The following is a 26,647-nucleotide window of genomic DNA, read 5'->3' as shown; positions in this document are numbered from 1 at the left end:
AGGCATGCCACAACCGTCAAAAACCCCCCAAACGCAGCCATAGTAACAAATGGTAAATAACTAGTAAATTGGTTCAGTCATTGGCTATATCAAGTGCACCATGTAAACTAGGCCAACCTTAATTCCTTGGTAATTGCGCGTTACATGATATAAATAAATATTTCCATTGTTATTATCACGGTTTGTGTCACGACCATTGTCAAATTTATTAGAAACCTTTAGGTAAATGTTTAACCCGCTCGTTCAGATTTTTCTTCCAGAAGAACCAAGCTTGGAAAGTAAAAAACTCTGAATTGCAAAGAGAGTAATACTTGAAAAGTGACATTTCCGTAAGGTTAGGAAATGTGTCGCACTTTTAACGTTCAACGGGCGAAATGAACGAGTCGAATTAAACATTTGCCCATTTATCTGTTTGCCCTTTGTTCTTGATAAAAAAAAAAAGTTTCATTTTATGTCTTCAAAGGGTCTGTAAATTAGATGTAGAAAGCAATAAGTTACCATTTTAGTTGAGGATGATTTGATACTTGCCTCCAAGCCTTGGGGCCTGGACGAGCGAACACGGAGATTGAAAGTGCGACGATAGCAAGTAAATAAATGTCAAGGATGAGTCAGCCGCCAGACATAATGAACGCGCGAGAAATAACGGAGCTGGTGAGACTTCTTCGGCAGAACGGCGACGAGATCTTGAGCGCCTCTAGCAAGCTCTCCCTGTCAACAAAACTGCTGCATACTCTCAACGAGGCATTCTCGCTGATTGTATCGGAATCTCAAGATTTGGACTCCTCCTTTCACGTGTGTAACAGCTCCAAGGTAGATGTATTCCGTGACGTCAAGTTCCTACACGATTTCGTGCAGAAGACTATAGGCCTGAAAGTGACGCATTGCTCTTCCGACGTCAAAGTGACGATTGACATCTCCAAGTTTAGACACTTGAAGTATTTGGAGCTGAAACAAGTGTCTATTGAGTTATTGAAGGGTCTACAGAGCGTCAGAGGTCAGTTGGAAAGTATCGTGTGCGCCGGCAGGAAAGGAGTATCCACGATTTATCAATTACTAGGTAATCCTAGTTGACCGTCACTGATTGTACAGCCTTTTCCACGTGTATACGTGTATATTTTTACTTGCAGCTGCGTGCGGAGGCGATGCCGGAGTCGGGTTTGTATGGGCATCCTTGAAACACTTGGTATTACCTCACAACGCTCTCCAATGCCTCGACGAATCTTTAGAATTGGCACCTTGGCTTCAGATATTGGATTTGAGTCATAATATGATAACTAATGCCAAGGAGATATCTTGCTTGTCAAATTTAAGATACGTCAATCTGGGCTACAACAAATTGGAACATATACCTACGTTCAATAAGGCGGTGCTGCATTCGTTACAAGTGTTGGTGTTGAAAAACAATTACATTGACAACTTGAGCGGTTGGTTATTATTGCGATAACAATTTTCTCTCCTTATGCGAGTACATGTGCGTACAAACACAAATTTATGTACGACAGCTCTGCAAGGCTTAGAGTGTCTGACGGAGTTAGACTTGTCGTTTAACTGTTTAACGGAGCATCCGATCCTCTGGCCACTGCGAAAGATGTCTACCCTCTTGTGGTTATCCTTGGAAGGGAATCCTTTATCATATCATTCGAAACATCGTATACTGACGATAAAATATTTGAATCCGAGTTTATCGGACAGCAAGGTATCCTCGTGTGTAATAAACATTGTACATAGTAATATATCAAGTGCTAAACTGGCTGGCTTATATTTGACAAAATTCTCGCAGTTCGTTTTAGATCATCTGCCACTCTCAAATTGGGAAAAAACGCTAGTAGCGGAAAATCGGGTCTTTGCAATATCCACGAATCAATCGACATCACTGAGCAGCTCGATATCTGTATACGTTGATACACATGAATTCGACCAAGGCAAATTAGATCGTCGAACGATATCGTTACCTGAAACTCTGGAAAAGAGTGCAACGAGTAAAAGTAAAAAGAGGCGAAACGTTAAAGAAGCCATCATCGACGAGATCGATCAGGAGAGAGGAGAATTTAATCAACTGCCTGATGTAGAGGCATCTTCTTATTTAGGTAATAGATAAAATGACTGGTGCTGTTGCGATAGAGTAATGTACGTGTTCATTTTTTTTTTTTCTCAAGAGTCGTCAAAGGATTACTTGGAGACGAAAAAACGCATCTTGGATCTACGAGAAAAATTTGGCGAGGATAATTGGCTGAGCAGTCACGCGGCAACTTTTGTGCAGGATATTATGGGTCTACATCCTGCCACACGATTGCCAGAGTCGCAAATATCCAAGATACAGACTTTGACTGATGTTGATGCAGCATCGTCTCTGCACGATACTCTGATTCACGCGATAGATAACGGAGAATCTTTCGACGAATCCGAGTCGCGAGGAATCGCAGAATGCACAGAGGACGATAAAGAGAGTGAAGCGTTGGACAATCTTTCCAAGACATGCGCTGCTCCTACAATCGAATATGATCCTAATGAAGGTAACTTGGATGAAATATATTAACGATATTACGCCAAGTCAATTTTTCCATCTTTTAGAGGCTGGAGATTTATATATCGTTCAGAAAAGGAAAAACCAAGATGAGCTGGACAATGTCTTCCTGGTGATAACTTCCGAGTAAGTGACTCGCTACACGCGTCCAAGTCGTGTTTCCAAAATAAAATGTTTTGTCGCAACATTTGTAGAGATATTAAGGAAAGGGATGCGATCACAGGGAGAATCAAGTATTGTTGGTCGACAAATTCCGTATTGTCTTGCGTCTTGGGCAGAAGCGATCCACCCACAGTTGACATTATTTTTGACACTACTAGGAAAGATAAGGAGAACAGACGATACTTTGCCCAACCAGAAGATGCAAAGGTACCGAGAAACACTTGAATACGATTATGTAGTTTATGTAGCGTATGATCCTTTTTTAGAAAATTGTGACGACAATTAGCGAGCAAATCGAGATACGACCGATACTGCTCAAGGTTTTCAAGTGCATGAAATGCTCGACGCAATTCTCACAGGATCCGGAATTGTACAACGTAACGTTTGCTGTTAAATCAGGTTTGTTATTGTTTTACACGACGACTTTTGGAAACGATTGTTAAGTGATTTGTTCCCCTTTTTTTTCCATCAGGTGCGAAACAACTCAAGTGTCCTACCTGCGACAGCGGCTTAGTCATTGAAATAGAGACTGCGTCTAACGCAGACGCTCAAATTGCCAAGAATCAGCTAACGGAAAGCCCAACGAGGCTAAACCTGGCACATTCCGAGTCCTTCTCCAGTATCGGTAAGCCAGTACGATGACGTCACGTCATGTTTTCTCAGCATGTCGGAACAGATCTTTAGACGAATTTATAAGAATATGCACAATCTGTACGCGACAAGAATTGTCACATCGAGATGTTATCGCAATGTGTGAGTTGAGTTTTCAATTCATTAGTTGCCGAAAATTTCAATTTCCGCGAGACAATCATTGGAAAATTGTTAAGATTTTAGTTAAAATAGATAAGTAATTGTGGAAAGTCTTTTAGTTTTCGTCCGGAAAGTAAAAACTTGAAAATGTATATACGTACAGTTGTGCAAAACAATTAATTGTGTTGAAGTTGGCCTGACAATTACTCAACTTAATCTAAAAACGTGAGTTGAATCCTTACAATTAGTTGGCCAAATTGAATGATTTAGCGAATGCATTCGAATAATAATTGATATGTAGATGTTAATATGTATACATTATATACGTACTAATCAACGCGTGTGCACGCGTTTGTACGTTTTTACCATATTTAATGGGAACTGTAACATACTAATACCGGTGCAGGTGGAATGGAGGGTGGAGCTAAATCCGTCACCACTTCTCTGGTGCACTCCGACTCTCGCACCCAAGCTCAAGTCTGCTGTAAGCTTCAGCCACAATAATTTACGTTACAGCATTTCTCCCTCTCTCTCTCTCTCTCTCTCTGCCCCTCCTTTGCTCCTGTGTCTTTCTTCTTTCTCGTTCACCTTCTCGCCACGTTCCCCGTCAACCATTCAGTCGCCAACAGTTAATTTTCTTTCGCACTTTTTACTTGAAAACTTTAGTCTCGAGAGAGAAAAACTTTGGCGGCTGTTGGATTCAAATCCGTATTCACACATTAAAAGTTTGTATGTATATACATGGATATCTTGGTGATAATTTCTCTCCTCTCTCTCCCCTCCGTCCTTCTCTCTTCGGTGCTGTTGAGGCGCCTATAATTTTAAATTTTCATTTCTGTAAGTGCGACGTATTTACAAAAGAAATTCACATGTTTGATTTTTTATTAATTAAGATTTCCTTGGTTCTTCTCTTTGTCAATTTTCAGAAAATTTAACGACAAAATATTTTTCATCTCTTTTTCTGAATTGCCATTCATCATTGTCAGGTTCAGCGACGAGTTTAGAAGAGTCGAGGGAGTCAACACCGTCTGCAAATGTTCCGACGAAGAAATACGAGAGTGACATAGAGATACTCAGTAATCCAAGCCAGAGCAGCATCGAAGTTTTAGATGAAACACTAAAGTTAGTCTGCTGCGTGCTTGCACACTTATTTTACAGTGGTAGTTTTATATGATGCTCATCTTGTATGCGGGTCAACACGAACGCATTACAAAACCAGAATACTTAATATAATAGAATTTAATGGGCAAAAAAGAGAGAAACGAATATGTATCATCACCTACTCGTATTGTTTCGCTAACATTTTAACTGTGGCATCCACTGATGCAGGGCAAATGTCACACCGAGTCGAAAACGTTCGACGGAGGAAAAGCGTGCCGCGATCGCTCCTTCTCTAATAACGATACCAGATGCTACGCCAGTCATGACAGGTCTGACGGAAAGCAGTTCTTCGGGTTTGTATCTCTTGCCCTCTTTCACAAATAATTATGTATAATTAATAAGCTTCATTTCATTTCATTAATTTCGTTATGACTCGCACATTTCTTTTCTTCACAGGAATGTTTAAGTAATTGGAATGTCTGTAAAAGAGATAAACAAAAAGAGAAATTTTATAATACTAATGTAATATTTATCTCTGATAAGATTACGTAGGATTGTTACGTTATATGTTGAAAATAAAAATTGTTTATTTCTATTTCAATGGTATATACTTATGTGTAAAGTTAACTGAAATTATTTACAGGCTCATTAACGGATAGTATATGCACGGCATATGAAAATAAAATGGTTAAATCGACGAGCATCGATATCAAGTCCCATAGCAGCGAGGGCGAGAAAGAAATTGCGTTTGCTCCTATGACAAGCTTGACGTCTATGCTAGGAGGTAAAGTTGACAAGTTCCGGTTATCTCCTATTAACCGATTTGAATTTACCACATCAATTATCGTTTATCGGACATTACACTGTGATGTTTAACAGTAATGTCTTCATTCGTATCTATTTCTTCCTATCGTCATATGCCATTTTCAGGCTTGCTACAGAGCATCAAGATCGGCAGCAAAACCTTGAAGGGCGAAGAGGCGTCAAACTTTTTTGGTAGTAACGTGCAATATTCCTATACTGATTTTAGCAGCGTAGATCATAGAATCAAACTGCACATCATTCTCAATGTATTCGAGCATGAGAACGAAGAGCTCGTGCTTCTTCTCAAGGTATCTTCTCAAGATTCGCGTGATAGGCGTTTAAGTAATACGGCAAGCTCAAGTATTCTCTCTCTCTCTCTTCGTAACGTTCTCATCTGTGTAGGCAGACATTTTAATGCATTCTATGCAAGAGACATTTTCTGGATGCTTGGTATTGTCTACGTCCAAGGTCTACGTTCTCAGAATTGATGGGCCAGAAGGGTAAGCTACTTTGGCACAAATGTGAATATCCAAAGACATAAGAGTGATATCGTAAGGAAGATTATCTTTTATTCAAACGCTACGCGCCTTTGTGACTGTAGTTTACTTGGGATTAAGGGTGTTGGTTATTCTCGCGAGAGAATAAGCTCTTTATTCTTACAATTAGTTGCAAAGAAACTGAAAGGAAGAAAAAGAAATTTGTCACAGGGAGGATCCACAGCGTTGGCTTCACAAGGAAGTCAGTTGGACGACGGACAGATTAAGATCTTTCGTGCCGCTACCATTTAAGCAGGGCGTTTCAATCGAGTTACAACAGTCTGGTAAAGCCGGCGAGGAACATCTCGCCATCACCCTGCTCTGTATTCTGCAAGATTTCCAGAGAACGTCAAATTTTTTATTTTATATCACAGGTGAAAAAGCAATGTTTATTCCAACAATTGGATGAGATTTGTCAACCGCAAAGATTTTACCTCGGGCAAAATCCGAGACAAATGTATACACATATAGATATTTGAGCTCCTCTGCTTACGATGCGTTTCTGTCGCAATGTTAGATTTGCAGTTGCCTGCGAGCTGCGAAGTGGAATTCTCTATTCCAGAGCGTTACAGCACTCTGATGCACAATATACTAACGAATACTGCCAACTATCAAAGCGGCGACACCGTACGACTATTGGCTATATTTTCCTCCGCGATCCTGAAAGGTCAAACCATGACTACCAAGCTGAAACTGTCCGGATTGATAGTGACGAGTGCGACATTGGTGATACTCGAGGACAACGTTTGCTGGCTTATACCAGGCAGCGATCAAGTACCTTTGGTCGCTAGGGAACAAGCTATGAGCAATTTGATTGGGATGGTTAGTAATCTCTCTTAGTTGGTTGTAGCTTAGAAGGAGAGAGAGAGAGAGAGAGAGAGAGAGAGTTGTAGGAAATACACGTTATCGTGTGTGCACTAGTATATTATAATAAGTATAATTTCAGGAACATTGCGACACTTGGTTGACTTTGAATTTCTTGGACGAGATTGCGGGTCTCGAGGAAAACTGGACCTTGGAGTTTGTCTCTCCTGGTGCTATCGAGGCTGTAATAAGTTCTATTCAGCGACCGTGGGAAGAATTATTCTCGATACCTCTGCAAATAACCACGCGTGTAACACAGGATGATGCGGAGAAAACTTAAATGGCACGCAAATCAAATATCTAGTGAGTTTTTCTACATTACTGTTTGATGAACCTTCTCGTCTTGTATATAGAAAATCCAAAGACTACAGAGGAGAAAGCGAGCGATAACCCAAGTAGAGAGGGAAAAATGTCTACCTTGAAGACGTTTTATTCAAAACATTTCAAACAAATGTGTCTTTTTCTTTCTGCACTTGTACACAATTCCGGTGCAGTTTTACAATGACTTGTTTGATTTGTGATAGACACGTTGCGAATAAATCTTGCACTGTATACAGTTGTCAGTAGTGTTACTAGAACTCGGAATTGTAAATACTTGTGTCCTTCCTTTGTACCGATACTCTTGAGCCAAAGTTTCTCTATGATGTTAGGAGAGCGTGCGATTTGCATTGTACATTTGGTTGGCAAAGTTGTAGTTATTAATTGTTTCTGATTATAAATGTCCGACTGTGATATGTATATTTGGAATTTTACAATGCAAGACTCAGGTACTCTATTGTAGATATTTATATCGCGAGAATATTGCAATTTATATTTTGTAACAAAGCGTGTATAAATATATGTAATTACGATCTTGAGGCATACCTTTTCAATTCTCCTATTTCTCGACGATCATTATCCACCTCTATAATCACTCGGAAAGGCGATTGTGCGTCCTAATAAAGTGTCCCATTTTAATACATTTTACGCATTATTGTGCAGTGGAAGAAGCATCTTGCTATACTTTTGTATCGCGGATACGTCTGTAGCTTGAAAGATTACGACATATGCAGCTGATAATGACTTAATGACGAGGGCACACACTCGTTCTCAATATCTCGTACGCAGCTACATTTCAGCTATCCATTTCAGTTATCGTTTGCCGTTCCTTCGTAATCGAAAGTGCACACCTTAATTAATACAGAGGATAATTGTAAATTGTACGTGTAACTTGTTACACTAGACAAATTGTAAGAGGGTAATCGATGTACGCAAAGTAACAAAGACAGGAATTGTATAATCTACATATACATATATATATAAAGGGAGAATTCAGAGATGCATATCCTGCGAGTTGTAACCCCGGCATGGCTCGCTCTCGTCGTTGTATCGATGCGCAATGGCATCAATGGTTTCGGATACCGTAAAAGAGGTATACACAGCACAACGGAGATTTCAATCCCCATTTATTTCGCGAATCATTAATCCAAACGTGACGTATTGCTTGTCTTTTTACTTAAAAACAAAAATAACAGACGAGTCTAATTGAAAGTTCATATTCATATTCAATTGGATATAAATAATTAATAGTAATAAAAAGAAAAAATTTGCCAGTAATGCTAGTAATGTTTAATTTTAGAGCAACATTTGTGGCCGCAGAAGTACGAATCGTGCGCGGGAAAACTACAATCGCCCGTGGGTATATCCACATCGAAAGCGATCGCTTTACCACTCCCGGCTCTCGAGATGATCGGTTATCATGATTTTCTTTCAATGCCGCAAATATTGACGAACAATGGACAAACCGGTATAAATACTATGTATATACTATGTAGATTCTACCGAGTGACAATGAGAGAATAGCGCGTGTCCTTTTAGTTAAACTCACTGTGAATAAGAATGCGATGTACGGAAGATTGCCGTACATATTCGGTGCCGTGCTGCAACGGAATCGACAATACGAAATGGAACAACTGCACTTTCACTGGGGCATAAAAAACAATAGGGGTGCTGAACACGTGTTAAACGGTGTAAGGTATGAACAATTTCGATTCGCTCGAGTGGAAGGGAAAAGAACGATTGAAGATTAACGCCCTGATAATAGGTATCCAATGGAAATGCACATTGTACATCGTAACATGGCATATTCCAACATTTCGTATGCGCTACGGCACGAGGATGGTGTAGTCGTAGTAGCTACTCTCTTCCAGGTAATCTCGATTTATCGAGACTCTGGTCAATTCTAAAGCGAGAAAATTGCGTGCTTTTAGTTGCAAGATGAAGATAATGAGCTCATTCGATCTCTCATAAGCGAGCTAGCAGACGTGCAATGGGCACGTACAGAGCTGTCGGTCAACGTATCTCTCGCTCTGGCATCACTGATACCATCCAACACCGATATCTTTTATACGTACAAGGGATCTCTCACGACTCCGCCTTGTAGCGAAGCGGTCACTTGGATTATTTTCGCCACTCCAGTCCCGATATCTTTCCGTCAGGTATTATATATTGTACATATCCAATTCATACTAAGAAACTTGCACGCAGTATGTGTCTTTTTAGATTAACACGTTTCGGAAACTCTCAAACGGCGAGGAAACACTGGGCGATAATTTTCGGCTGTTGCAAGATATCGGTCAACGTAAGGTATATATCAGAAGATTGGACCCATCGTTCTGGACAAAAAATATCAAGCGCGACGATTCGCGATTCGATTTTGCAAACTTGAGTTGGTTTTGGTCGTAGCGCAACAATCGACAATTTCTAATTTTGCCTCAAGAGGTTAAAACTTACCTACAATTAGTAACTTGTATAAAATTGAAAGGTTTGCTGCAAAACTTGTTTATTCGTCTTTCTAAATCATTCATCGTTCCGTAATTATTCCGAGTTGAATGACACGAGATGGCGAACCCTCCTCGAGTGATACACCTTTTAAGTTGATCCATCGTAAAATTCGTAATAAGGTATACTCGTTTAAACCTCATTGGATCACGCATGAAGCCTTTTGCACGCCGATATTCCACAGTTGGTGATAACGAGCCATGCTAATAGAGAAATAGCGTTCTCGTGCTGACACGGCCAACTCAAAAGATTCTGGACCGGCCATAATATATCCTCCGGGAGAATAACAACTGGCTCGTTTTTATACATGTGCAATAACCACATGATTAACATACCCTGTCGATAAGAGGTTGCTTTTTTAACGCTATAATTAAGATTACATTAAGATCAAATTCTTCCACCATTTGATACGTTGATTTCAATTCACAGCATCGTAGACAGCAAGTGAAAAACAACTTGATCTTAATCGCTTGAGTGAGCAGCCTACTTACGTTTAACATATGAAAGATATAAATAAGCGACATTTGAAGTTTCAATCTCCAATTCAGTCGTTGATTCGCTATAAGAAAAAAAGAAGAGAGATTGCACAAATGCAGATGGGAAATTTCATAACGTCCTTCATAGTACAAGAGATAATTTCTTGATAAGCATGCATGTACGAAATCTCGAAAGATATATTCCAACCAAGTAAAGGGACGAATACTTGTATAAATTCCTCCATGCGACATGCGCAATGATAAATGTTCACTTAATGTGGGACACGAAGAGGAAAAATTCAAGTTGAAACTCACCGTTTTCTTTCAAGACACTTTCCACATGATTGTAGCGGCGTTGGAGCTTGGCATACTTGGCAAACTCGTCCACCATGGAGATTCCTGCCATATCTTGTTTCAAATTGCTCAGCTCTTTCCGCAACTCAACGTCATATCTCTTTTGCGCGAACACACGTGATGAAATCTACACACATAGTATATATCGATCAAATTGATGAAACTCGTTAGGTTTACGATCCTCTGTCGAATTCCACTCGATGGAAATCTCAAAAAGGAAATAAAGTACAAACTAATGGATAAATCTTTCAAAGATACTTACGAATCTAATGAGAAACGGTGCAACGTTACCCAAGACGCAACAAAGAGTGGATACCACGAATAAATCCATTTGTGTGACGTGAGATATTTTCCGTTTCGCTTGCATGTGACTTTAAAAAGTAAACCGACAAAATATATCACGAAATACCTACGTTATATGCACCTGGTCGCATAACCGGCGTAACCACACAGGTGACACAGGTTAGGTTAGGTGAATTTGAGACCACCATGTTTCCAGCGCTCTACGCCCACTTACATTTTTCCAACTACTCCGCTACATTTTCAAGCACTGTCGATAAAAATCGTCTTGTCTTACGAGTGAGCAAACTTGACAACTTTGCGGAACATGTTATACCTGACTCTACCGTCTCCGAGATAACCGACAGGCGGTAACTTACACACCATTCAATAGATAAAAAAAGAAATATTAGTAGAAAAGAAAGACGTTTCAACACATGTATTGAAGGTAAAAGATTTTACTCGAGTACTCTTTCTCTCAACATGTACATTCAAAGTTGAGCCTTTCAAGGAGTAAGCCGTTTGGGATCGCGCGGAAACATGGACACTTTACGAATGTTGTCCAGGCCGAGATACAGCATCACTACGCGTTCCATGCCTATGCCACCACCAGCGTGTGGCGGACAACCATATCTAAAGGCATCGATATACGACTTGATCTTTTCAATATCTGAAAAACAATCATTATCTAAATCTTATTATCAAAAATTATCTTAAAATTACGCCAAAGATCAAGTTTTTTCTTCTTTACGATTCATGGAACGCTCGCAATGATAAAAGCGAAAATTACCAATTCCATGGTGCTTGGCACGTTCGGTAAGAAAATCCGGATCATGAATACGTTGCGCGCCAGATATGATTTCCTCACCTCGCATAAACATGTCGTACGAATTGGACACTTTCTACAATGCAAATGAGATAGTCGTTAAAAAGAAAGAGAGAAGAAATGCCATGCTGTGATCTTGTATGAATACTTTACAGGGTTATTTGGATCCGGCATAGTATAGAAAGGTCTTACAGCGAGAGGATACTTGTCCAAAATGTAAAAGTCTGTATCGTACTGCAAGAAGGAAGGAAGACATTTGATATTTTTGTCCTTGTAATAGCCATTGAACTGTTGTAAAATTGCCTTACTTTACTCTTGACGAGTTTCCCCAAAAGTTTTTCATCCGGCGTCGACAGATCGTCCTCCTCTCCCAGAGTCACGCCCGCTTCTGCCAACAATTGGATCGCCTGTGGGTACTCCAATATCAAAGCCGGTTCGAGAAACTTGAAAGGCTCCACCGGATACTGTTGACTGACCGCCGCTATATCATCTGCATAACTGTTGAATCCCTATTGATTAATCGATTATATCGATATTAATAAATATACCGAATTAATAAATAGAATGTAACCAACTTGTCGCGTAGGCCCTTAAACAGCTCGGTAAACATTTCTCCGATGGTGTTTATCACTTCGTGATAGTGATACTTGAAAGCCATTTCCAGATCAAGGCCTACAAATTCTGTCAAATGTCTGTGCGTATTGGAATCTTCCGCTCTGAAAACTAATAATCTTTCCTTTGTACTTTGCGCGTTCCAGTCTATTCCTCTCGCGAACATACATACCTGCCCCGACAGTAAATACTTTGTCAAAATCTGCGGCAATTGCCATCTGCTTGTACAATTGAGGCGATTGAGCTAGGTAAGCATTGCCTTTGAAATAAGATACCGTAAACACGTTCGCCCCACCCTCACTGGCTGCGGAAATGATTTTTGGAGTATGGATCTCGACAAAGCCCTGAAAAAAGAATAACACCGAGAGAGGAGAGCAGAGATGACGAAACGTCATCTATAGTGCTTACCTTCCTTGTCAGAATATCCCTAAAGAGCTTACAAACACCGGCTTCCACCTTGAAAATCGCTTGATTGGCCGGAGTGCGGAGATCCAAAACTCTGTTATCCAGTCTGGTGTCCTGATTCACTCTCACGTTCAGCGTCGTCTCGTCTGCCTCGCCGACGGGTCTCGCGGCATCTTCGATTTGCAAGGGAAGCTGCGGCTTCGCGGCGCTCACCACAAATATTTCCTTCAGATGAACCTCGACATCTTTTTGCGAACACGATTCGATTTTCGAGGGTACAGGCATCACCACGGCCATCGCATCGACTATAGACTCCTTCGTGATGCTAAACGAAACGCCACACGCCACATTAATTATATAGCACTTGATACTCGAATCACAATTTTGCACAGGTCTTAATTGGATTTTACTTTGATATAAATTTAATCATTTGCTTGCTGATCTCTTCATTCACCGCAGCTAGTCCTTGTACAGTGTACGATTGTTGTCTCAACACGATAAAGCATTGTTTGCCTGTAAAATTTGCGAGAGATTAAAGTTTCACTCACGACTGGCTAGTTTTCTACAAAATACTATTTACCTTTGGCACGACTAGTATGTAACCGACCTCTCAGCCAAACTGTCTGATTGTTTAGATTTTTATCCAGATTCTTGATCGCCACAAACATTCTGTCCTTGAATGTTTCCTTACTCTGAATCATATCCATCTGCCCATACTTTCCCACGGACACATCCTCGGTTTCATTTGTAGATTCTTGCTGGGAATGCTGAAACGCAATCTTTATTCTTACTCCGTTATACGTAATTTGACTCACCTCAGTAAACATTTGTTACGAAACAAAATACAGACTTACAGACTGAGCCATTCTTTCAGCCTTCTTTGCTGCTTTCTGTACCTCCTTCTGCTGCTTTTTCAGCGCTTTCTTAGACATCTCGTCTCTTTGTAAGGAAATGTATCAAATGTATTAAAATGTATCAACGTACAAGATGCATAAATCCAACACAGTTTATAATATATTTAAACTTGTAAAGCTATGCGAATAAGAAAATATTGAAAATCAATACCCTGTCGGAGGACATTCCACTGGCTTGTCTTCAACCATCTGAAAAGGATGGACAATTTTTATTTCAATATATGTAAACATATGTTATTATATTATTGTGCAATATACGCCAACGGTAGAAAAAGTAGTACATATTGAAACAATGTAAACTCAATTGTGGCAATGTGGGCCATTGTTAATTGACGGATTATAATAACGTTTATATTTACATACTATCATGTACATGAAAAATGATAACGTTCGTTCGTGGATAACCTAAACCTGCAACAAGTTTCCGACACGATACTCAACAGTCACACGCGTGATGCGAGGGTACGGTATCACACCGAATTAAATAAATTGTGAGAATATAAAAACTGCTACCGTACGTACTCTGCTTGTGCGAGAAATTCGACAAACTATACAAATAGAATCCCAACGTGCGATTATATATCCTTACGAGGAGGCTGACATGTGTGTAGGCGCTCTTGATGGAGAGAGCCAATTAGAATGCGGTAACGCGTACATAGAAACTAGGGTGCATTCTGAATGGCTAGTGTAGAGGACAGTTGAGGATGATCCATAACGGACAGAAGAGTGGCCATATTTCCATTTAAAATTCGCCAAGCTTGTGTGCGTATCAGCCGACGTAGTCAGACGCAGTTATCAGCATTTTTTCCTCGTCTGATTATTCGTGATTCAGCAATTTAACATTGTACAGTTCTCTATTGGGGACTCGAGCAGACTCGAATAGACGGGAATAAACGGGAATACCTTCCGATAGATTGGCGAGATGACGACGATCAAGGCAGTCTGTGTTCTTCAGGGAGACAGGGGTGTGAAGGGAGTCGTGAATTTTGAGCAGACGGTAAATTGTCTTTTTACATCTTTATCTTATTATCTTAAATGAACAAGTTGGTAAAAACTTGATTTCCATTGCAGAAAGGTAGTAATAATGTTAAGGTGACTGGAACGATTGAAGGCTTGGAGAAAGGCCAGCACGGTTTTCACGTGCATCAATTTGGTGACAACACCAATGGTACGCTCAAGTCAGATTTTATGAGAATACCCAACGAGATAACTTGGACATTGAAAAGGAAATCAATTCAAGTCTCTGTAACCTTGATATCCTTAACTTGTCCTCTTATTCCAATATGTATTCAAATATTTTTTGTAACAATTTTGTAACAATTTGGTAACAAGTTACCAAAGTACTCTTGTCTTTCACTATCTATATCGATATCAATTTCTAGCCAAGAGAGAAGAAAACGTGTTCTCTGTTTCTTCACAGGTTGCACGAGTGCCGGCCCTCATTTCAATCCAGAGAACAAAAGTCACGGTGGACCAGAACACAGCGAGCGCCATATTGGAGATTTAGGAAACGTGATAGCAGATGCTAACCGCGTGGCAATTGTTAACATTACCGATTGTGTCATTCAACTTTCTGGAGAACGTAGTATCATTGGGCGAACTCTTGTGGTATAAAACTCATTTAACTTGATTATTCTTTAGCATGGCTCTTTAAGAGTAAATATGATTTGCATATTTACTTTTTAAGTTGGTAAAGTTTCAGACCTTTTCTTAAAATTTTAGGTCCATGAAGATGCTGATGATTTGGGCCTGGGTGGCGTGGAACTGTCAAAAGAGACTGGCAATGCTGGTGCTCGTCTTGCCTGCGGTGTTATTGGCATCGCAAAGTAAATGTACGTGATCGGCGCGAAAAGTTGATAGGATTAAAGATAGGGTGTATGTTAGAGACGTACTATTTTCTTATCACTTGGTTTTCATACAACCGTATAAAAATTATTCTTTTGTTCTTTGCAATTTATTATATAATATTATGTAATACTATTAAAGTTGCTTCCTAATAAGGTTAATAAAGTGTCAAAACTTGAATTTACGTATATTGCCTATGGAACAGTTTTGTCTCCGCTTTGTAATTTTTACGATAACACTAGATCATTGAAATGGCAAGCGCGTATCCAAAGATATTTCTTATCATTATCTGAATTGGTCGAAATTATAAGTCTTATCTAGGCTTATCGCGCCGCGATGATAATATCGATGACGCGCCTAAAAATTTTACCACAAGCATACGATGTATCAATTTCGGCGGTTGTCGCGATTGTGAATTGTCGCAAGATTTGCAAATATGTTGCCTCTAAACCGTGAAAACGAACCGAGGATTAGCGTCTTTGACGATTACTATGAAGACAGCAGCTCGGAATTTGACGAAACTGAAGAAGAGAGGTATGTGCTTGGAGAATTGTATTTTCTAAAGATAAGAGAAATCGAATGAATCTGGTCCAACGAGTAAATACACGACTTAAAATTTTACCAAATTGTGGTATCTCGAGAAAAAGAGGTTGTTTCGATTAGCTTTTTCTTCTCTCAAATTTATGCGCCAACTTAATGATTTGTTATAAAGAGTAGATGAATTCGAATGAACGAACGAATATACATGTTGAGGAAAAGGAGAATGCAATTACAATGTTAAGAGGAAAAAGAGGGAGATGAGATAATAATAGTAAGCAAATAGTTGGTAAATGCTGAGCTCGGAAGAAATACGGGGAATAATGTGGCTTCCAGTTTGCTGAAGGACGTTCCACCGTGGGACATGTTCGAATGTCTTCCTCCTCCGCCAAAAAGTGGATCTATGCGAAGTAACAGGTTCTTTGAGATTGTCATTAGAATCTTAAAGATATTCGTTTATGGGTTGCTGTTCACTATTGTTTTATGCAGCGGCATCACGTCTAAATTGGCTGTTCTATTGGCCGCTGCGCAGCTACGAAAAAACCAATCGCTGCCCTACTATAATTGTAAGACGGGTAAGATTTCAATCGTTTCAAGCTGAAATTAATAGCTGAGGGCTTTTCTATTGACATCAAAGAGACCTCGTTTTATCTCTTATCGTTTATCACATATTACCCTCTTGGCGAAATAAAAGTGATGAGGGATCCAATTCCTCTTATCGGATATATTCCTTTACGCAAAACTCCTTAGAGAAGCTAGAGGAGCCCCTTACCGAAGATACGCAGGATGCCCGGGTAAAATGGACATGGTGTCTGATTTTCATATTTCTCGTGCCGGAATGCATCGGAGTGTTAAACACCTTGTGGCACTACCTATTCAAAGGGAGACCAAGGATGTCAAAGAAACGAAGCATTCTGCTCGTGGTACTGATGGACACGCTCCACACTATCGGTTTAGTGCTGTTGGCTTTTGTCATTCTACCGGAAATCGGTGCGGTGCAAGGCGCCGCCATTTTCTGTTGCCTATGTTTCGTCCCAGGAATATTGAGTAAGTGCGTAAATTAATTTTCCTTTCTAATGAATTCATTTTCAACGGCAGTCACATATCTATCTTTGTCTTGTTAAAGCTACTGTTTTTACTTCTTATAAGTATATTGGCTTGTTATCCACTTAAATTCTTAGATCTACTTTCGCGAAACAAAGACAGCCGAGATGTGTCGGCGAGCAAATTAAGATTACTGAAAGTCGTTGACGCATTGGCACTAACCGCCCAAGTTAGTGGAATGTTGTGGCCTTTGATGTTATATCTTGCCAAGTACGATATCGATGCAAGACTTACGTGGCTCTCTCCCGTTACCCTCGCCTTGTGCTCGAGTCGCTGGTGGAGCAACTTTGTGTCGTCCCACAGCAACCTTGGTACGTTGTATATTGTAAAAACTGATTGATTAAAACAAAGAAATCAATATATAAGATTAAAACATAGGTCTGGCGCGATTTTTATCCCGTGCAAAAGAAGATGTTCAATCAGATCAGCACGTCGTACAAGGCTACATCTCCCTTTGGAGGATATTCATTTTTATCGCAGGTGCTCTCGTTGTTAACGTATGCGAAGGAATAAAGGCTACGAGCTTCTTCTCACCGAGATTCACTACCCATACACCCCTTTATATCTTTGCGATTCAAGCCGCTTGCGCCATGACGATGTATCAGTCTTGTAAGTCGAAAGTCAATTATATACAATGTATAAAATAATAATATTCATATCTACTAGTAATAGATAGGGGGGATAAGCTAGCGGTAAGCTCTTTGTACAAATTTAGACTGTGTCCAAAGACACGTCCAAAGGACGTTTCAACTTTTCAGGTAAATTTGCTTACCGAACCCACATGCATCGGTTTGGTTTCGCGCTTCCAACGAATCTGGCTAGCCTGGGAGCGGTGTGTTTGGTCGTGACGTTGTGCGCCGCCAGGCACGAGAACATCTGTGCCTTTCACAACGTTACACCTGACTATCTTTTCTTCGAGGAATTCTTGTTTGCAAATTGGAAGGAATTTCTTTCCAGCTGGTATATTTGGCTGATATGGCTGATATGGCTGATGTCGCAGATATGGATCTCGATGCACCTGTGGACCACCGATAACGAAAGACTGGCACTAGCGGAAAGAATCTTCTCTACGAGCACTTACGATTCGCTTATGATTGACCAATGTTTAGCTTTAAATAGAAGAACGCAGAATGAAAATATCGAGCGAGAAGAGACGCGAGAGGAGAAGGACAAGGACGCTCAACTTCCAGTAAAGAATTAATCTCTTCCATTTCTTTATTTATTATCACAATTACATTGATTATCGAAAAGCTCTTGATTGAAATTTCAGAATGGTGACCTAAGACTCGAAGCTAATTACGATATTAGTTTAAACATTGGAAGAATCGAACAGGACCTTGACAAGGATGATCCGGAGGATACGACGGCAATCGATAAACGTAAAGATCGAGTGACGAGAATCTATGCGTGCGCTACAATGTGGCATGAAGAGAAGAATGAGATGAATCACTTGGTAGGCAGTATTCTGCGATTGGATAAGGATCAGTGTGCGATACGCGTCACGCAGAAACATTACAAGGTTCACATCGAGGATTATTACGAATTGGAAAGTGAGTCGCGTGATTGTCAATCAAAATTAAAAATTAGATTCACCTTAATATATATATTATAATGTTTTAAACATGGTACACGAGGAAAATTGAAATTTAATCATCGTTGACGTACGCAAATTTAGTCTTCTGTCTACTTGACAACTATCGTAACGTTGGTCAGACGAGAATTACATTTAGTATTGCGAAAAATTTGTTAATAAAAAAGGAAAATGATGAAATACATTTGGTCGAATAAATGTTATACGCTTCATTAGCGCACATTTTCTTCGACGATGCATTTTGCTGCATGCACGGCTGCGTTGGTTTGTGCAATCACGATGAAAATGAGACGCAAGTCAATCAATATGTAATTACGCTGGTGGAGACGGTTCAAAAAAATGTGGAAAACTTGTACATGCGTTCTTCACCGCCTACTAAATATCCGACGCCTTACGGGGGTCGTCTTGTGTGGACGTTGCCAGGCGAAACTAAATTATTCGTTCACCTCAAGGATAAAAATAAGATTAGATACAGGAAACGATGGAGTCAGGTGTGAGAACATATTGTGCACATCGAGTCGTTCTCTAATAAAAATGTTACGATGACACGCGCACACGTAATGGCTAAACTTTTATTAGAGAACAATTTAATTATCCAATTCGGAAGAAGAATCCGAGAGATGTACCTTTCGTTTCATCTTTTTTTAGGTAATGTACATGTATTATCTTTTGGGCCTTCGCCTTATGGCAAAACCGATCGACATAGAGCGGAAAGAGACTATTGCCGAGAACATGTACATTCTTACATTAGACGGAGATATCGACTTTCGACCAGCCGCGGTCAAAGTTCTGGTGGATCTGATGAAAAAGGATCGAGATCTTGGTGCCGCGTGTGGCCGAATACATCCCGTCGGATCAGGTGACAAATTATAACTATATATATAACAGCTTACTTTTGTAATATACGGAAAAGCGATTGCATATATTTGACTGTTTGTTATTACAGGTCCAATGGTTTGGTTTCAAAAATTCGAATACGCTATTGGCCACTGGTTGCAAAAATCTACAGAACATACGATCGGCTGCGTTCTGTGTAGTCCTGGCTGTTTTTCACTCTTTAGAGCGAAAGCGTTAAAGCAACCGAATGTAATGGCGAAATATGCTACCAAGTCTACCGAAGCTAGACATTACATTCAGTATGACCAAGGTGAGGATCGGTGGCTCTGTACATTGCTTCTCCAAGTAGGTTCCCGGGTAAGTCATCAATCAACACGATTGTGAGTTTAGAATATACAAAAGGTAGAGAATTCGCGTGTATGTACAAGAATATAGCGTCGAGTCTTAGGATCAATTCGTTTCCGCCAGGTCGAATATTCGGCGGCGAGTGATGCGTATACACACGCACCAGAGCTCTTTAGAGATTTCTACATACAACGACGGAGATGGATTCCCTCCACTGTCGCAAATATTTTCGACTTGTTGATGACTGCTAAAGAGACGAGGGAGGTGAATAAAGATATCTCGTGGCTGTACATTGCTTATCAATGGATTCTCATGGGTACGTATCTACTGATAATAAAGACAGATTTTTATTATTTATTAAATCAATAAAATATTATTGTATTTCAGGGAGTACAATCCTGGGACCAGGTACGATATTTTTGATGCTGGTTGGCGCGTTTGTCGCCGCGTTTCATATCGACAATTGGTCCAGTTTTTGGTACAATCTAATCCCCATTGGTGTGTTTGTCGGAGTTTGCTTCACCTGTAAGGAACGCATACAGGTACGTAAATCGCGAGTGGGGTCTTATCTCAAAAAAGGAGGAGATATTTTGAATCTAATTGATACAGCATTTATTGACAGTATAATTACTGAGACGTGTCCTTGCAGTTATTAGTAGCCGAAATTATCAGTGCTATATATGGCTTAGTGATGGTAATTGTCCTGGTAGGAATTATGTTGCAAATCGCCGAAGATGGTTGGCTCGCACCTAGTAGTCTTCTCTTCTTCATTGTCGCATGCCAAATGACAGTAGCTGGTCTGTTACATCCTCAAGAAGCAACTTGTCTATTTTGCGGTGTTATTTATTACATTACTGTACCATCCATGTATATGTTGTTAATTATCTTTTCCGTGTTCAACGTGCATAACGTTACATGGGGCACGCGTGATTCGAAGAAACCGAGTGTCGTAAGTCTACCGTTCTCGAATTTTTATTTCATTCCGAGCAGATTACTTCTTTAAACACACTCACTCACGTGGAATGTAATTCTGAAAAATAATTATGTTATAATTACTGCAAAAAAAGACTCTTCAAGAGGAGCAGAGATCCGCAGCAATCAGCAATCTATCCGGGTTCATGGTAGGAAAGAAAAATAAGCAAGACAAGAATGAAAAAGGTTCATTGGAGTTTTCCTTGGGAAATCTTTTCAAATGTGTCTGCTGCGTACATTCAGGAGTTAATTACGAAGAGAAGCGGTTGAGTGAAATCAACGATTCTCTACAACAGATAAACAAACGTCTAAACTTATTAGACAGGTGCGACTTATTATTTACAGTCATGATGAAACTTCATCATCGAAAGTCATTATTATAACTTGTAATCATTATTACTTAAAAGATTTACCTACAACACAAATATAATTATTGATAATTATAGACTACATGCAGTAAACATGGAAACTAACAATGTTGCCCAATCATCTTCTAATGCTAATGTGTACCAAAGACCATATTTTCCCATGGAAGAGACAATAGAAGAGGAAATGCGTGAAGGAATCGAGTTACAACATATAACCGATAAAAGTGATGAAGAAAATGTCATTTACAAGGATGTCGATGACGATGACGATGAAAGTGATGTTCTGACGCAGGTGTCAGCAACCTCGAGCCAGGATCGTAGTTTCCTTATTAGTCCTTATTGGCTTCAAGATGAAAGACTGCGAAGAGGTGTGGTAGATTTCCTATCGAACGATGAGGAAGAATTTTGGAAAGATTTGATTGGAAAATATTTGCGACCCATTGAAAGCGATGAGGAGAGTCAAGTGAGTTGGATCTATCTTTACCCTGCAAAAAAGGCAGAAAAATAGGCCAAGTAGTTGATGAAACTTTCTTGTATGATTATTTTACATGTTTGTAATTTATAGCGATATATTACAAAATTATATTCTTTTTAGAACAAAATAACTCAGGAACTGATGAACTCTCGTGATGCATATTTATCAAAATTCTTCATGTTAAATGCCTTGTTTGTGTTGATCGTGTTTCTTATGCAGTTAAACAAAGATACACTGCATTTGCAATGGCCACTTGGAATGAAGTATAATATTACATTTAATTTACAAGGAAATCATGTAAGTACCTCGATGATAATAACAACAACAACACCGGTAATAGTAATTATAATTTCACAAAGTTATATATTTAATAATGTTACAATTGAAACAAATCAACTTGTTTAAACTTGATGAATTAGCAATTAAATTGTTATACGATTATATAAAATAAATTTCTTACAGGTACATGTAACAAAAGAATATTTAAGACTCGAACCGATAGGATGTCTATTTATTGCCGCGTTCATTAGTATATTAGGTATCCAGTTCTGTGCCATGTTAGTTCATCGATTCGACACATTTTCCCATGTACTCGCCAATACGAAACTTCCTTCTTGCACTAAGGTAATATTAAAAGAAAAAGAAACGTTTATCAATATAAAATGCATTTTATCCTCTTCGTAATACGCAACATAATTCAACTAGTTTCCCCTCGCGTTAAATACTTTCTTCCCCTCAGACTCCTTCGAAAGACGGCGATTTTGAAAAACACGCTGATAAGATAGCAGAGATGCTTCAACGTATGGTGGAGGACGACATGATATTCGAATTTAGACGAAGTACCGTGACTTGTCCCAGTAAACAACAAAATACACACGAATTAACGGGAAAGTCAAAGAGATCGTTGAAGATATTGGGAAACTTTGAAAAATTGTTTCGACGGAAGCTTCACGATCCAAATTCAGGTATAATTGCTTTTAATTGTTACTTGAAAGTTTCGTGCTTTATGTACAAGCATTGAAGGTGCTAATAAAATTAAAGGAGAGAATTCTCGAGATTTAATCGAGTTGAGCGCGCACTCATCTTCTGAATTGTACATTTTGTATTTTTATTTTACATATACATGTTTGAATATTATACTAAATGTGAAACTGTGGGACAACATCACGATGAAAGAAACAGGGAGGAAGCGATAATGTCACGTACTTGCAAATCAAATCATCGTTTCTTGCTCGCGTTTGCTTTTACGAGAGAGATCGAGCGTAACAAACAAATACTTTTAGTAAACTATTGACAAGGGAATCAAAATTAAAACATGTTACAAAATTTATTTATCATTTTTTTACTATAACGTCACGTACTAATTACTGTTGAACTGAAATGCAATCTGAAACGCACGGACAAAGATATGCCACATTTCGGTTATCCCTACTGACAATGTGTACATACGTGTAGTACGTGTGAAAATGGACTACATAAAAACACTCGTAAAACACTTATGAATTGTTAAAAAAAATAGCGATTTACCCTTGTCTTTAACCAAGATGTTTATACATTATTACGATTGGGATTTATAAAAAGGCAATTGATGTCTCAAGCAACACACGGAAAAAAAAAGATACATTTATAAAATCAATCTTGCAATCTCGAGTAATCGCTTCTTTGGTCAACCTCTAGATAGTGCAAACAAAAACGTTCTAAACATACATTATGGCATTAATTACCACACTTGATACTTTTATCTAATACTTTTCCCCGAATATCTCTCGTCTATTTTGCAGGTTTATCGCAACGCATGTCCTCGCAAATGCCGAAAAGTGCATTTAGTGCCTTTGAGCGGAGGCGATCAACAATTTTAGCTAAAAGGAGAAGAACACAGACTCGGAAGTCATATGGCATTTATGACGATGCTGATAATTTGAGACCTTCAAACCAGGATTCTTTCCAACCAGGACAGTCGAATTCACATCAGTTTCAATATGATAATCCAGGATTCAAGCGGGATGAGAATATATGAGATTTATAAAACAACCAACTTGATGTGAGATGTAATAATGCAGGAGGAAATTTTTATGTAATTTCTCGTTTCTGACATCATAATTTACTTAAAAGAGACGAAACGGCAAGCTAAGGGTACGTGTTGAGGTCCACAAAACAATCATTGCATATAACGTTGGATCGCGTTTTGAGGATAAATTTGAATTTGCCGCCTCTAAAAAGAAAATCCGGAGGATATTAATTTTAAACTTACTTTAAGTTAATATATTATATAAATTAAAAGACAATTTCGGACAATGGTTATAGCAAAATAGTATATTATTTCTTCCTCACACAAAAACTGTAATAAAAAGTAACTGCAGTGCCGTCCTTGTTACATATGTATAGCGTTTTTCCTTCTCCTCGAGTTATAATCGTTGCTGCTATCGTGTGATATTCGAAATATTACATTTGCATACTGACGAAGAATTGCGAAACGTAGTTGAAAAGAAGGCGACACAGGTCGGAGAAAATTAATTTGGCCTCTTTTGATTTTTCTGTCCCCGAGATCGAGACGTCCCCGACGGTTTCCCGTCTTTAGGGCTTGGAGGAATAACGATACGTCCGGCGGCAATTTCACTTCGATCGGCGGACTCGTCGATTTGTTTTTGAGCCTCGAGGAAAAACATGAGATCCCGGTTTTGCTCCTTCAAGTCGGTGATCTCTGCTTCTTTGGTAGACAATTCATCTTGTAATTTCTCGCATTTCGTCTGCCAGGAAGTCTGGTTCAATTGTAGGGCCCTTCGTAAATCTTTTTCCTCCGTCAATTCCGTTTGTATTTGTGCCAATTTATTGGTGGAATGCTGCAGACGCTTATCCAGCATCTGCTTGTCACGGTTGAACGTCGCGAATTGTTTCTTGAATTGTGAGTTTTCCTCGAGCACTTGTTCAAATTTATCCCTCAGCTCAGTAATCTCTGTCATGGAACGTTGCTCCGAGCGGCTGAGTCTCTCCTCATAGTATTGTCGTTGCGTCTCCAACTGTGACGTTAGCAAATACGTAAACTCTAACTGTACCGAATCTACCTTGTCCTCTACAGCGGCCCCCTCGCTCTTGATCGCCGAGTGACCACCTTCCACCATCTTACCATCTTTGTCCTGCAGTAGCCGATGCACAAAATTGTCACCTACGTAATCCCAGACGCGATTGTTGCCCAACTGCATAGCGTAGCAATGGTGCGTGTCCCGGTAGTGTTCGAACGCATGACCCTGATGATAACGCGAGCAGCCTACGTGGCCGCAGATCAAGCAAATCCACAGTGCATCGTTGCTAGTATCTGCAACTGAATAGATTTCGCAAGCATAATAGAGATTGGAGTAATAAATGACTCGAGAGGGAGAGAGAGAGAGAGAGAGCTAAGCAATTACCACATTCCATGCAACGACTGTCCGCCAGTGGCTCTGGCGTTTGGGCGTATCGACAGATCGGACAGGATGTGTCGCCCCATTTGACGAGGCAACTGGAGTGGAACGTGTGGTTGCACAGTATCGTCAGGATTCCATCGACACTCTCGTCCATTCTTTCGAGACAGACGGGACACGATGGCAACTCTGTATGCCCGCTCAGAGGCATTCCATTGTCCCCTACTTCGACTCGGGATACAAACACCATGTGACAAACCACATCTGGTTCGAGAGAGTTGTAGGGAGCACCATTGAAGGTTTCGTAAAACTCGCTCGCCGCGCTCGACGACCTGAAGGTGATCAGGGCCATGTACTGGTTGGGGCTGCCGTCTCTGAGGATTCGAAAGTATTGTATGTCCTGATGGCAAGCTGCGGTGAAAGTCAAAAGATCGTGGCAAGTCATTGTCGCCGGTACCGACAGGATGCAGATGGTGTGGCTGCGATCCGCAGCGCAGCGCATTTCAGTCAGTTCACTGTAACGAAAGAAGAAAGTGTGATTACACGTATGCGAATACCTAATAATATGGAATTTGCAAGTGAGGAGCAAAGCGTGAAAGCTTACTCTTCCTTGAAGAGATGAAGGATGCCCTTGGTAACTTCGACAAAGGGGTTTCCAGAGATAAAACTGATTTGATCTGGTGAGGTGCAAGCGGCGGCACCGGTTATCTCTCCCGGAGCAGAACTCGCGACATGATTGGAATTGGCAAAGGACGTCTCTTCGGAATTGGCTCTCGAGAACGAATGTGGCTTGCTTGTGCTCTGACTGGACAGTAACGCGGATGTGGTTTCCGCCAGGTTTGTATAAGTCTCGACGTTGATATCCCTTGGTTCTCTGCAACCTCTCGTCTTCTTTGCAGCCATGGTGCCTACGACATTGGTTTGTTAGCAATTATTCGAGGAATCGAGTTGTAACAAGATACGTTGATGCTCACTGGTGGTTTCTTCCAGCTCCGAGTCACAAGTCTCGATGCGAATAACGCACAGAGACACCAGGACGGCGGACGAATTCATGCCACATAATTAAATTACGATAAACGTACCACAATCACGCCCATTTATATGAGATTCTACTAGAGAACAGATGGACCGCACCGAGTTGGTGCTGGGGAAGGTTACTTGGAGGTTGGAGTGGTTGGACTGGTTGGAGGTTAGAGATGCGCGTGCGGCGCGCGTGAGGCCGTTCTCCACCGTTCTCGCCGGAAATCGGCAGTCGGCACTTCGGCAATCGGCAGTCGGCTTGGTTGCTCTCACAAGTCACAACACAATCAGCTGGGAAATGTTGGCGTCGCGGCGAGCGGGGCGAGCGGGGCGAGTGACATAACCGGACGTGACATGTGAATCATGTGATTGGGCCGCCCAGGTCTGGGCTCGTAAGAGTCGTAGGGGAACTACTCGAGTCGGAAACTCGATGACGTAATTCGACGGAAAAAGAACAGTGATCCGTTTCAAGGTTATGATCGTCCATCCCGTTGTTGACTCGTGTTTCACCCCGCGTATATCGCAGTATATCGCGCCCATCTGTAATTCTCTATGCGAATCATTGCCTACTCTGACGCAACGAGAGAGGTAAATATCGTGTAAAGTTCGTTACAAATGTAGGCTGGAAAGAAAAGGCGCGTTTGGAGACGTGCTCTCTGTGGATTTCAAATCCGTCCACTGACCAACGCTCCGTACTGCTAACGTAAGAGACTCGTTACTTATCTCAC

General features: G+C 40.3%; 7 protein-coding genes across 12 annotated transcripts; 4 read left to right on the top strand and 3 right to left on the bottom strand.

Moving 5' to 3' along the window:
- The first annotated feature begins 65 nt into the window (after positions 1-65).
- LOC105565690 (serine/threonine-protein kinase 11-interacting protein) lies at positions 66-7,598 on the top strand. 5 transcript variants are annotated; one of them, XM_012019096.1, is made up of 20 exons: positions 138-222; positions 507-1,057; positions 1,128-1,424; positions 1,503-1,696; positions 1,781-2,087; positions 2,157-2,513; positions 2,572-2,650; positions 2,719-2,893; positions 2,953-3,085; positions 3,159-3,311; positions 3,843-3,920; positions 4,423-4,558; positions 4,766-4,890; positions 5,181-5,321; positions 5,468-5,649; positions 5,744-5,841; positions 6,049-6,251; positions 6,395-6,699; positions 6,824-7,024; positions 7,095-7,598. In XM_012019096.1, the coding sequence occupies exons 2-19, from the start codon at positions 595-597 to the stop codon at positions 7,019-7,021; spliced, it is 3,624 nt and encodes a 1,207-aa protein (XP_011874486.1). In that variant the 5' UTR covers positions 138-222; positions 507-594; the 3' UTR covers positions 7,022-7,024; positions 7,095-7,598. The 5 variants fall into 5 exon arrangements, with proteins under 5 accessions (XP_011874485.1, XP_011874484.1, XP_011874486.1 ...); XM_012019095.1 differs by lacking the exon at positions 138-222 and adding an exon at positions 66-129 and having other exon boundaries at positions 6,824-7,598; XM_012019094.1 differs by having other exon boundaries at positions 116-180; positions 6,824-7,598.
- On the bottom strand, positions 7,156-11,022 carry LOC105565692 (tail-anchored protein insertion receptor WRB-like). Its single transcript, XM_012019100.1, has 7 exons — positions 10,654-11,022; positions 10,353-10,518; positions 10,053-10,120; positions 9,681-9,897; positions 9,514-9,647; positions 7,606-7,910; positions 7,156-7,379 (listed from the first exon to the last, which is right to left on the bottom strand). The coding sequence occupies exons 1-4, from the start codon at positions 10,756-10,758 to the stop codon at positions 9,709-9,711; spliced, it is 528 nt and encodes a 175-aa protein (XP_011874490.1). The 5' UTR covers positions 10,759-11,022; the 3' UTR covers positions 7,156-7,379; positions 7,606-7,910; positions 9,514-9,647; positions 9,681-9,708.
- Positions 7,904-9,520, top strand: LOC105565691 (carbonic anhydrase 9-like). The gene is made up of 6 exons (XM_012019099.1): positions 7,904-8,152; positions 8,360-8,527; positions 8,599-8,755; positions 8,825-8,930; positions 8,991-9,218; positions 9,283-9,520. Exons 1-6 carry the CDS (start codon positions 8,059-8,061, stop codon positions 9,463-9,465), a joined length of 936 nt encoding a protein of 311 aa, XP_011874489.1. The 5' UTR covers positions 7,904-8,058; the 3' UTR covers positions 9,466-9,520.
- A 90-nt stretch (positions 11,023-11,112) lies between the features above and the next one.
- On the bottom strand, positions 11,113-14,058 carry LOC105565693 (aspartate--tRNA ligase, cytoplasmic). Its single transcript, XM_012019101.1, has 12 exons — positions 13,950-14,058; positions 13,579-13,616; positions 13,368-13,452; positions 13,094-13,280; positions 12,924-13,026; positions 12,517-12,838; positions 12,281-12,452; positions 12,072-12,219; positions 11,805-11,994; positions 11,650-11,730; positions 11,461-11,572; positions 11,113-11,340 (listed from the first exon to the last, which is right to left on the bottom strand). Exons 2-12 carry the CDS (start codon positions 13,614-13,616, stop codon positions 11,177-11,179), a joined length of 1,602 nt encoding a protein of 533 aa, XP_011874491.1. The 5' UTR covers positions 13,950-14,058; the 3' UTR covers positions 11,113-11,176.
- A 97-nt stretch (positions 14,059-14,155) lies between these two features.
- Positions 14,156-15,456, top strand: LOC105565684 (superoxide dismutase [Cu-Zn]-like). Its single transcript, XM_012019085.1, has 4 exons — positions 14,156-14,424; positions 14,499-14,595; positions 14,848-15,035; positions 15,150-15,456. The coding sequence occupies exons 1-4, from the start codon at positions 14,350-14,352 to the stop codon at positions 15,255-15,257; spliced, it is 468 nt and encodes a 155-aa protein (XP_011874475.1). The 5' UTR covers positions 14,156-14,349; the 3' UTR covers positions 15,258-15,456.
- An 83-nt stretch (positions 15,457-15,539) lies between these two features.
- On the top strand, positions 15,540-23,865 carry LOC105565685. 2 transcript variants are annotated; one of them, XM_012019086.1, is made up of 19 exons: positions 15,540-15,806; positions 16,146-16,384; positions 16,560-16,856; positions 16,991-17,224; positions 17,292-17,522; positions 17,672-18,102; positions 18,184-18,463; positions 18,721-18,995; positions 19,153-19,363; positions 19,451-19,698; positions 19,810-20,002; positions 20,074-20,228; positions 20,336-20,635; positions 20,754-20,983; positions 21,105-21,489; positions 21,622-21,798; positions 21,964-22,125; positions 22,241-22,466; positions 23,283-23,865. In XM_012019086.1, exons 1-19 carry the CDS (start codon positions 15,709-15,711, stop codon positions 23,516-23,518), a joined length of 4,608 nt encoding a protein of 1,535 aa, XP_011874476.1. In that variant the 5' UTR covers positions 15,540-15,708; the 3' UTR covers positions 23,519-23,865. The 2 variants fall into 2 exon arrangements, with proteins under 2 accessions (XP_011874476.1, XP_011874477.1); XM_012019087.1 differs by lacking the exon at positions 15,540-15,806 and having other exon boundaries at positions 16,180-16,384; positions 16,565-16,856.
- Positions 23,800-26,306, bottom strand: LOC105565686 (BRCA1-associated protein). Its single transcript, XM_012019088.1, has 4 exons — positions 25,874-26,306; positions 25,504-25,807; positions 24,906-25,414; positions 23,800-24,820 (listed from the first exon to the last, which is right to left on the bottom strand). Exons 1-4 carry the CDS (start codon positions 25,950-25,952, stop codon positions 24,012-24,014), a joined length of 1,701 nt encoding a protein of 566 aa, XP_011874478.1. The 5' UTR covers positions 25,953-26,306; the 3' UTR covers positions 23,800-24,011.
- Positions 26,307-26,647: the final 341 nt, after the last annotated feature.

This window comes from Vollenhovia emeryi, unplaced genomic scaffold (genome assembly GCF_000949405.1).
Source record: "Vollenhovia emeryi isolate VEMERY1.0 unplaced genomic scaffold, V.emery_V1.0 DF939150.1, whole genome shotgun sequence".
NCBI classification, from domain to species: domain Eukaryota; kingdom Metazoa; phylum Arthropoda; class Insecta; order Hymenoptera; family Formicidae; genus Vollenhovia; species Vollenhovia emeryi.
The sequence above is the reverse complement of the archived record's forward strand: the minus strand, read 5'-3'. Positions and strand labels throughout refer to the sequence as shown.

Excerpts from the sequence above, each read along its gene's own strand:
- LOC105565690 (XM_012019095.1), top strand. The coding sequence starts at position 595 with ATGTCAAGGATGAGTCAGCCGCCAGACATAATGAACGCGCGAGAAATA. Across the intron at positions 1,058-1,127 it reads CACGATTTATCAATTACTAG|CTGCGTGCGGAGGCGATGCC; the intron begins GTAATCCTAGTT and ends TTTTACTTGCAG. Across the intron at positions 3,312-3,842 it reads CGAGTCCTTCTCCAGTATCG|GTGGAATGGAGGGTGGAGCT; the intron begins GTAAGCCAGTAC and ends ATACCGGTGCAG.
- LOC105565691 (XM_012019099.1), top strand. The coding sequence starts at position 8,059 with ATGCATATCCTGCGAGTTGTAACCCCGGCATGGCTCGCTCTCGTCGTT. Across the intron at positions 8,931-8,990 it reads TAGTAGCTACTCTCTTCCAG|TTGCAAGATGAAGATAATGA; the intron begins GTAATCTCGATT and ends GCGTGCTTTTAG. Across the intron at positions 9,219-9,282 it reads TCCCGATATCTTTCCGTCAG|ATTAACACGTTTCGGAAACT; the intron begins GTATTATATATT and ends GTGTCTTTTTAG.
- LOC105565692 (XM_012019100.1), bottom strand. The coding sequence starts at position 10,758 with ATGCAAGCGAAACGGAAAATATCTCACGTCACACAAATGGATTTATTC. Across the intron at positions 10,519-10,653 it reads CACCGTTTCTCATTAGATTC|ATTTCATCACGTGTGTTCGC; the intron begins GTAAGTATCTTT and ends CTATGTGTGTAG. Across the intron at positions 9,898-10,052 it reads ATATCTTTCATATGTTAAAC|GGTATGTTAATCATGTGGTT; the intron begins GTAAGTAGGCTG and ends TCTTATCGACAG.
- LOC105565693 (XM_012019101.1), bottom strand. The coding sequence starts at position 13,616 with ATGGTTGAAGACAAGCCAGTGGAATGTCCTCCGACAGG. Across the intron at positions 12,453-12,516 it reads GGGATATTCTGACAAGGAAG|GGCTTTGTCGAGATCCATAC; the intron begins GTAAGCACTATA and ends TTCTTTTTTCAG. Across the intron at positions 11,573-11,649 it reads TGCCGGATCCAAATAACCCT|AAAGTGTCCAATTCGTACGA; the intron begins GTAAAGTATTCA and ends TTTGCATTGTAG.
- LOC105565684 (XM_012019085.1), top strand. The coding sequence starts at position 14,350 with ATGACGACGATCAAGGCAGTCTGTGTTCTTCAGGGAGACAGGGGTGTG. Across the intron at positions 14,425-14,498 it reads TCGTGAATTTTGAGCAGACG|AAAGGTAGTAATAATGTTAA; the intron begins GTAAATTGTCTT and ends TTTCCATTGCAG. Across the intron at positions 15,036-15,149 it reads TCATTGGGCGAACTCTTGTG|GTCCATGAAGATGCTGATGA; the intron begins GTATAAAACTCA and ends TTAAAATTTTAG.
- LOC105565685 (XM_012019086.1), top strand. The coding sequence starts at position 15,709 with ATGTTGCCTCTAAACCGTGAAAACGAACCGAGGATTAGCGTCTTTGAC. Across the intron at positions 18,103-18,183 it reads ACAAGGACGCTCAACTTCCA|AATGGTGACCTAAGACTCGA; the intron begins GTAAAGAATTAA and ends TTGAAATTTCAG. Across the intron at positions 22,126-22,240 it reads AACTTCCTTCTTGCACTAAG|ACTCCTTCGAAAGACGGCGA; the intron begins GTAATATTAAAA and ends TCTTCCCCTCAG.
- LOC105565686 (XM_012019088.1), bottom strand. The coding sequence starts at position 25,952 with ATGAATTCGTCCGCCGTCCTGGTGTCTCTGTGCGTTATTCGCATCGAG. Across the intron at positions 25,415-25,503 it reads CTTCATCTCTTCAAGGAAGA|TGAACTGACTGAAATGCGCT; the intron begins GTAAGCTTTCAC and ends CTTTCGTTACAG. Across the intron at positions 24,821-24,905 it reads CAGTCGTTGCATGGAATGTG|TTGCAGATACTAGCAACGAT; the intron begins GTAATTGCTTAG and ends AAATCTATTCAG.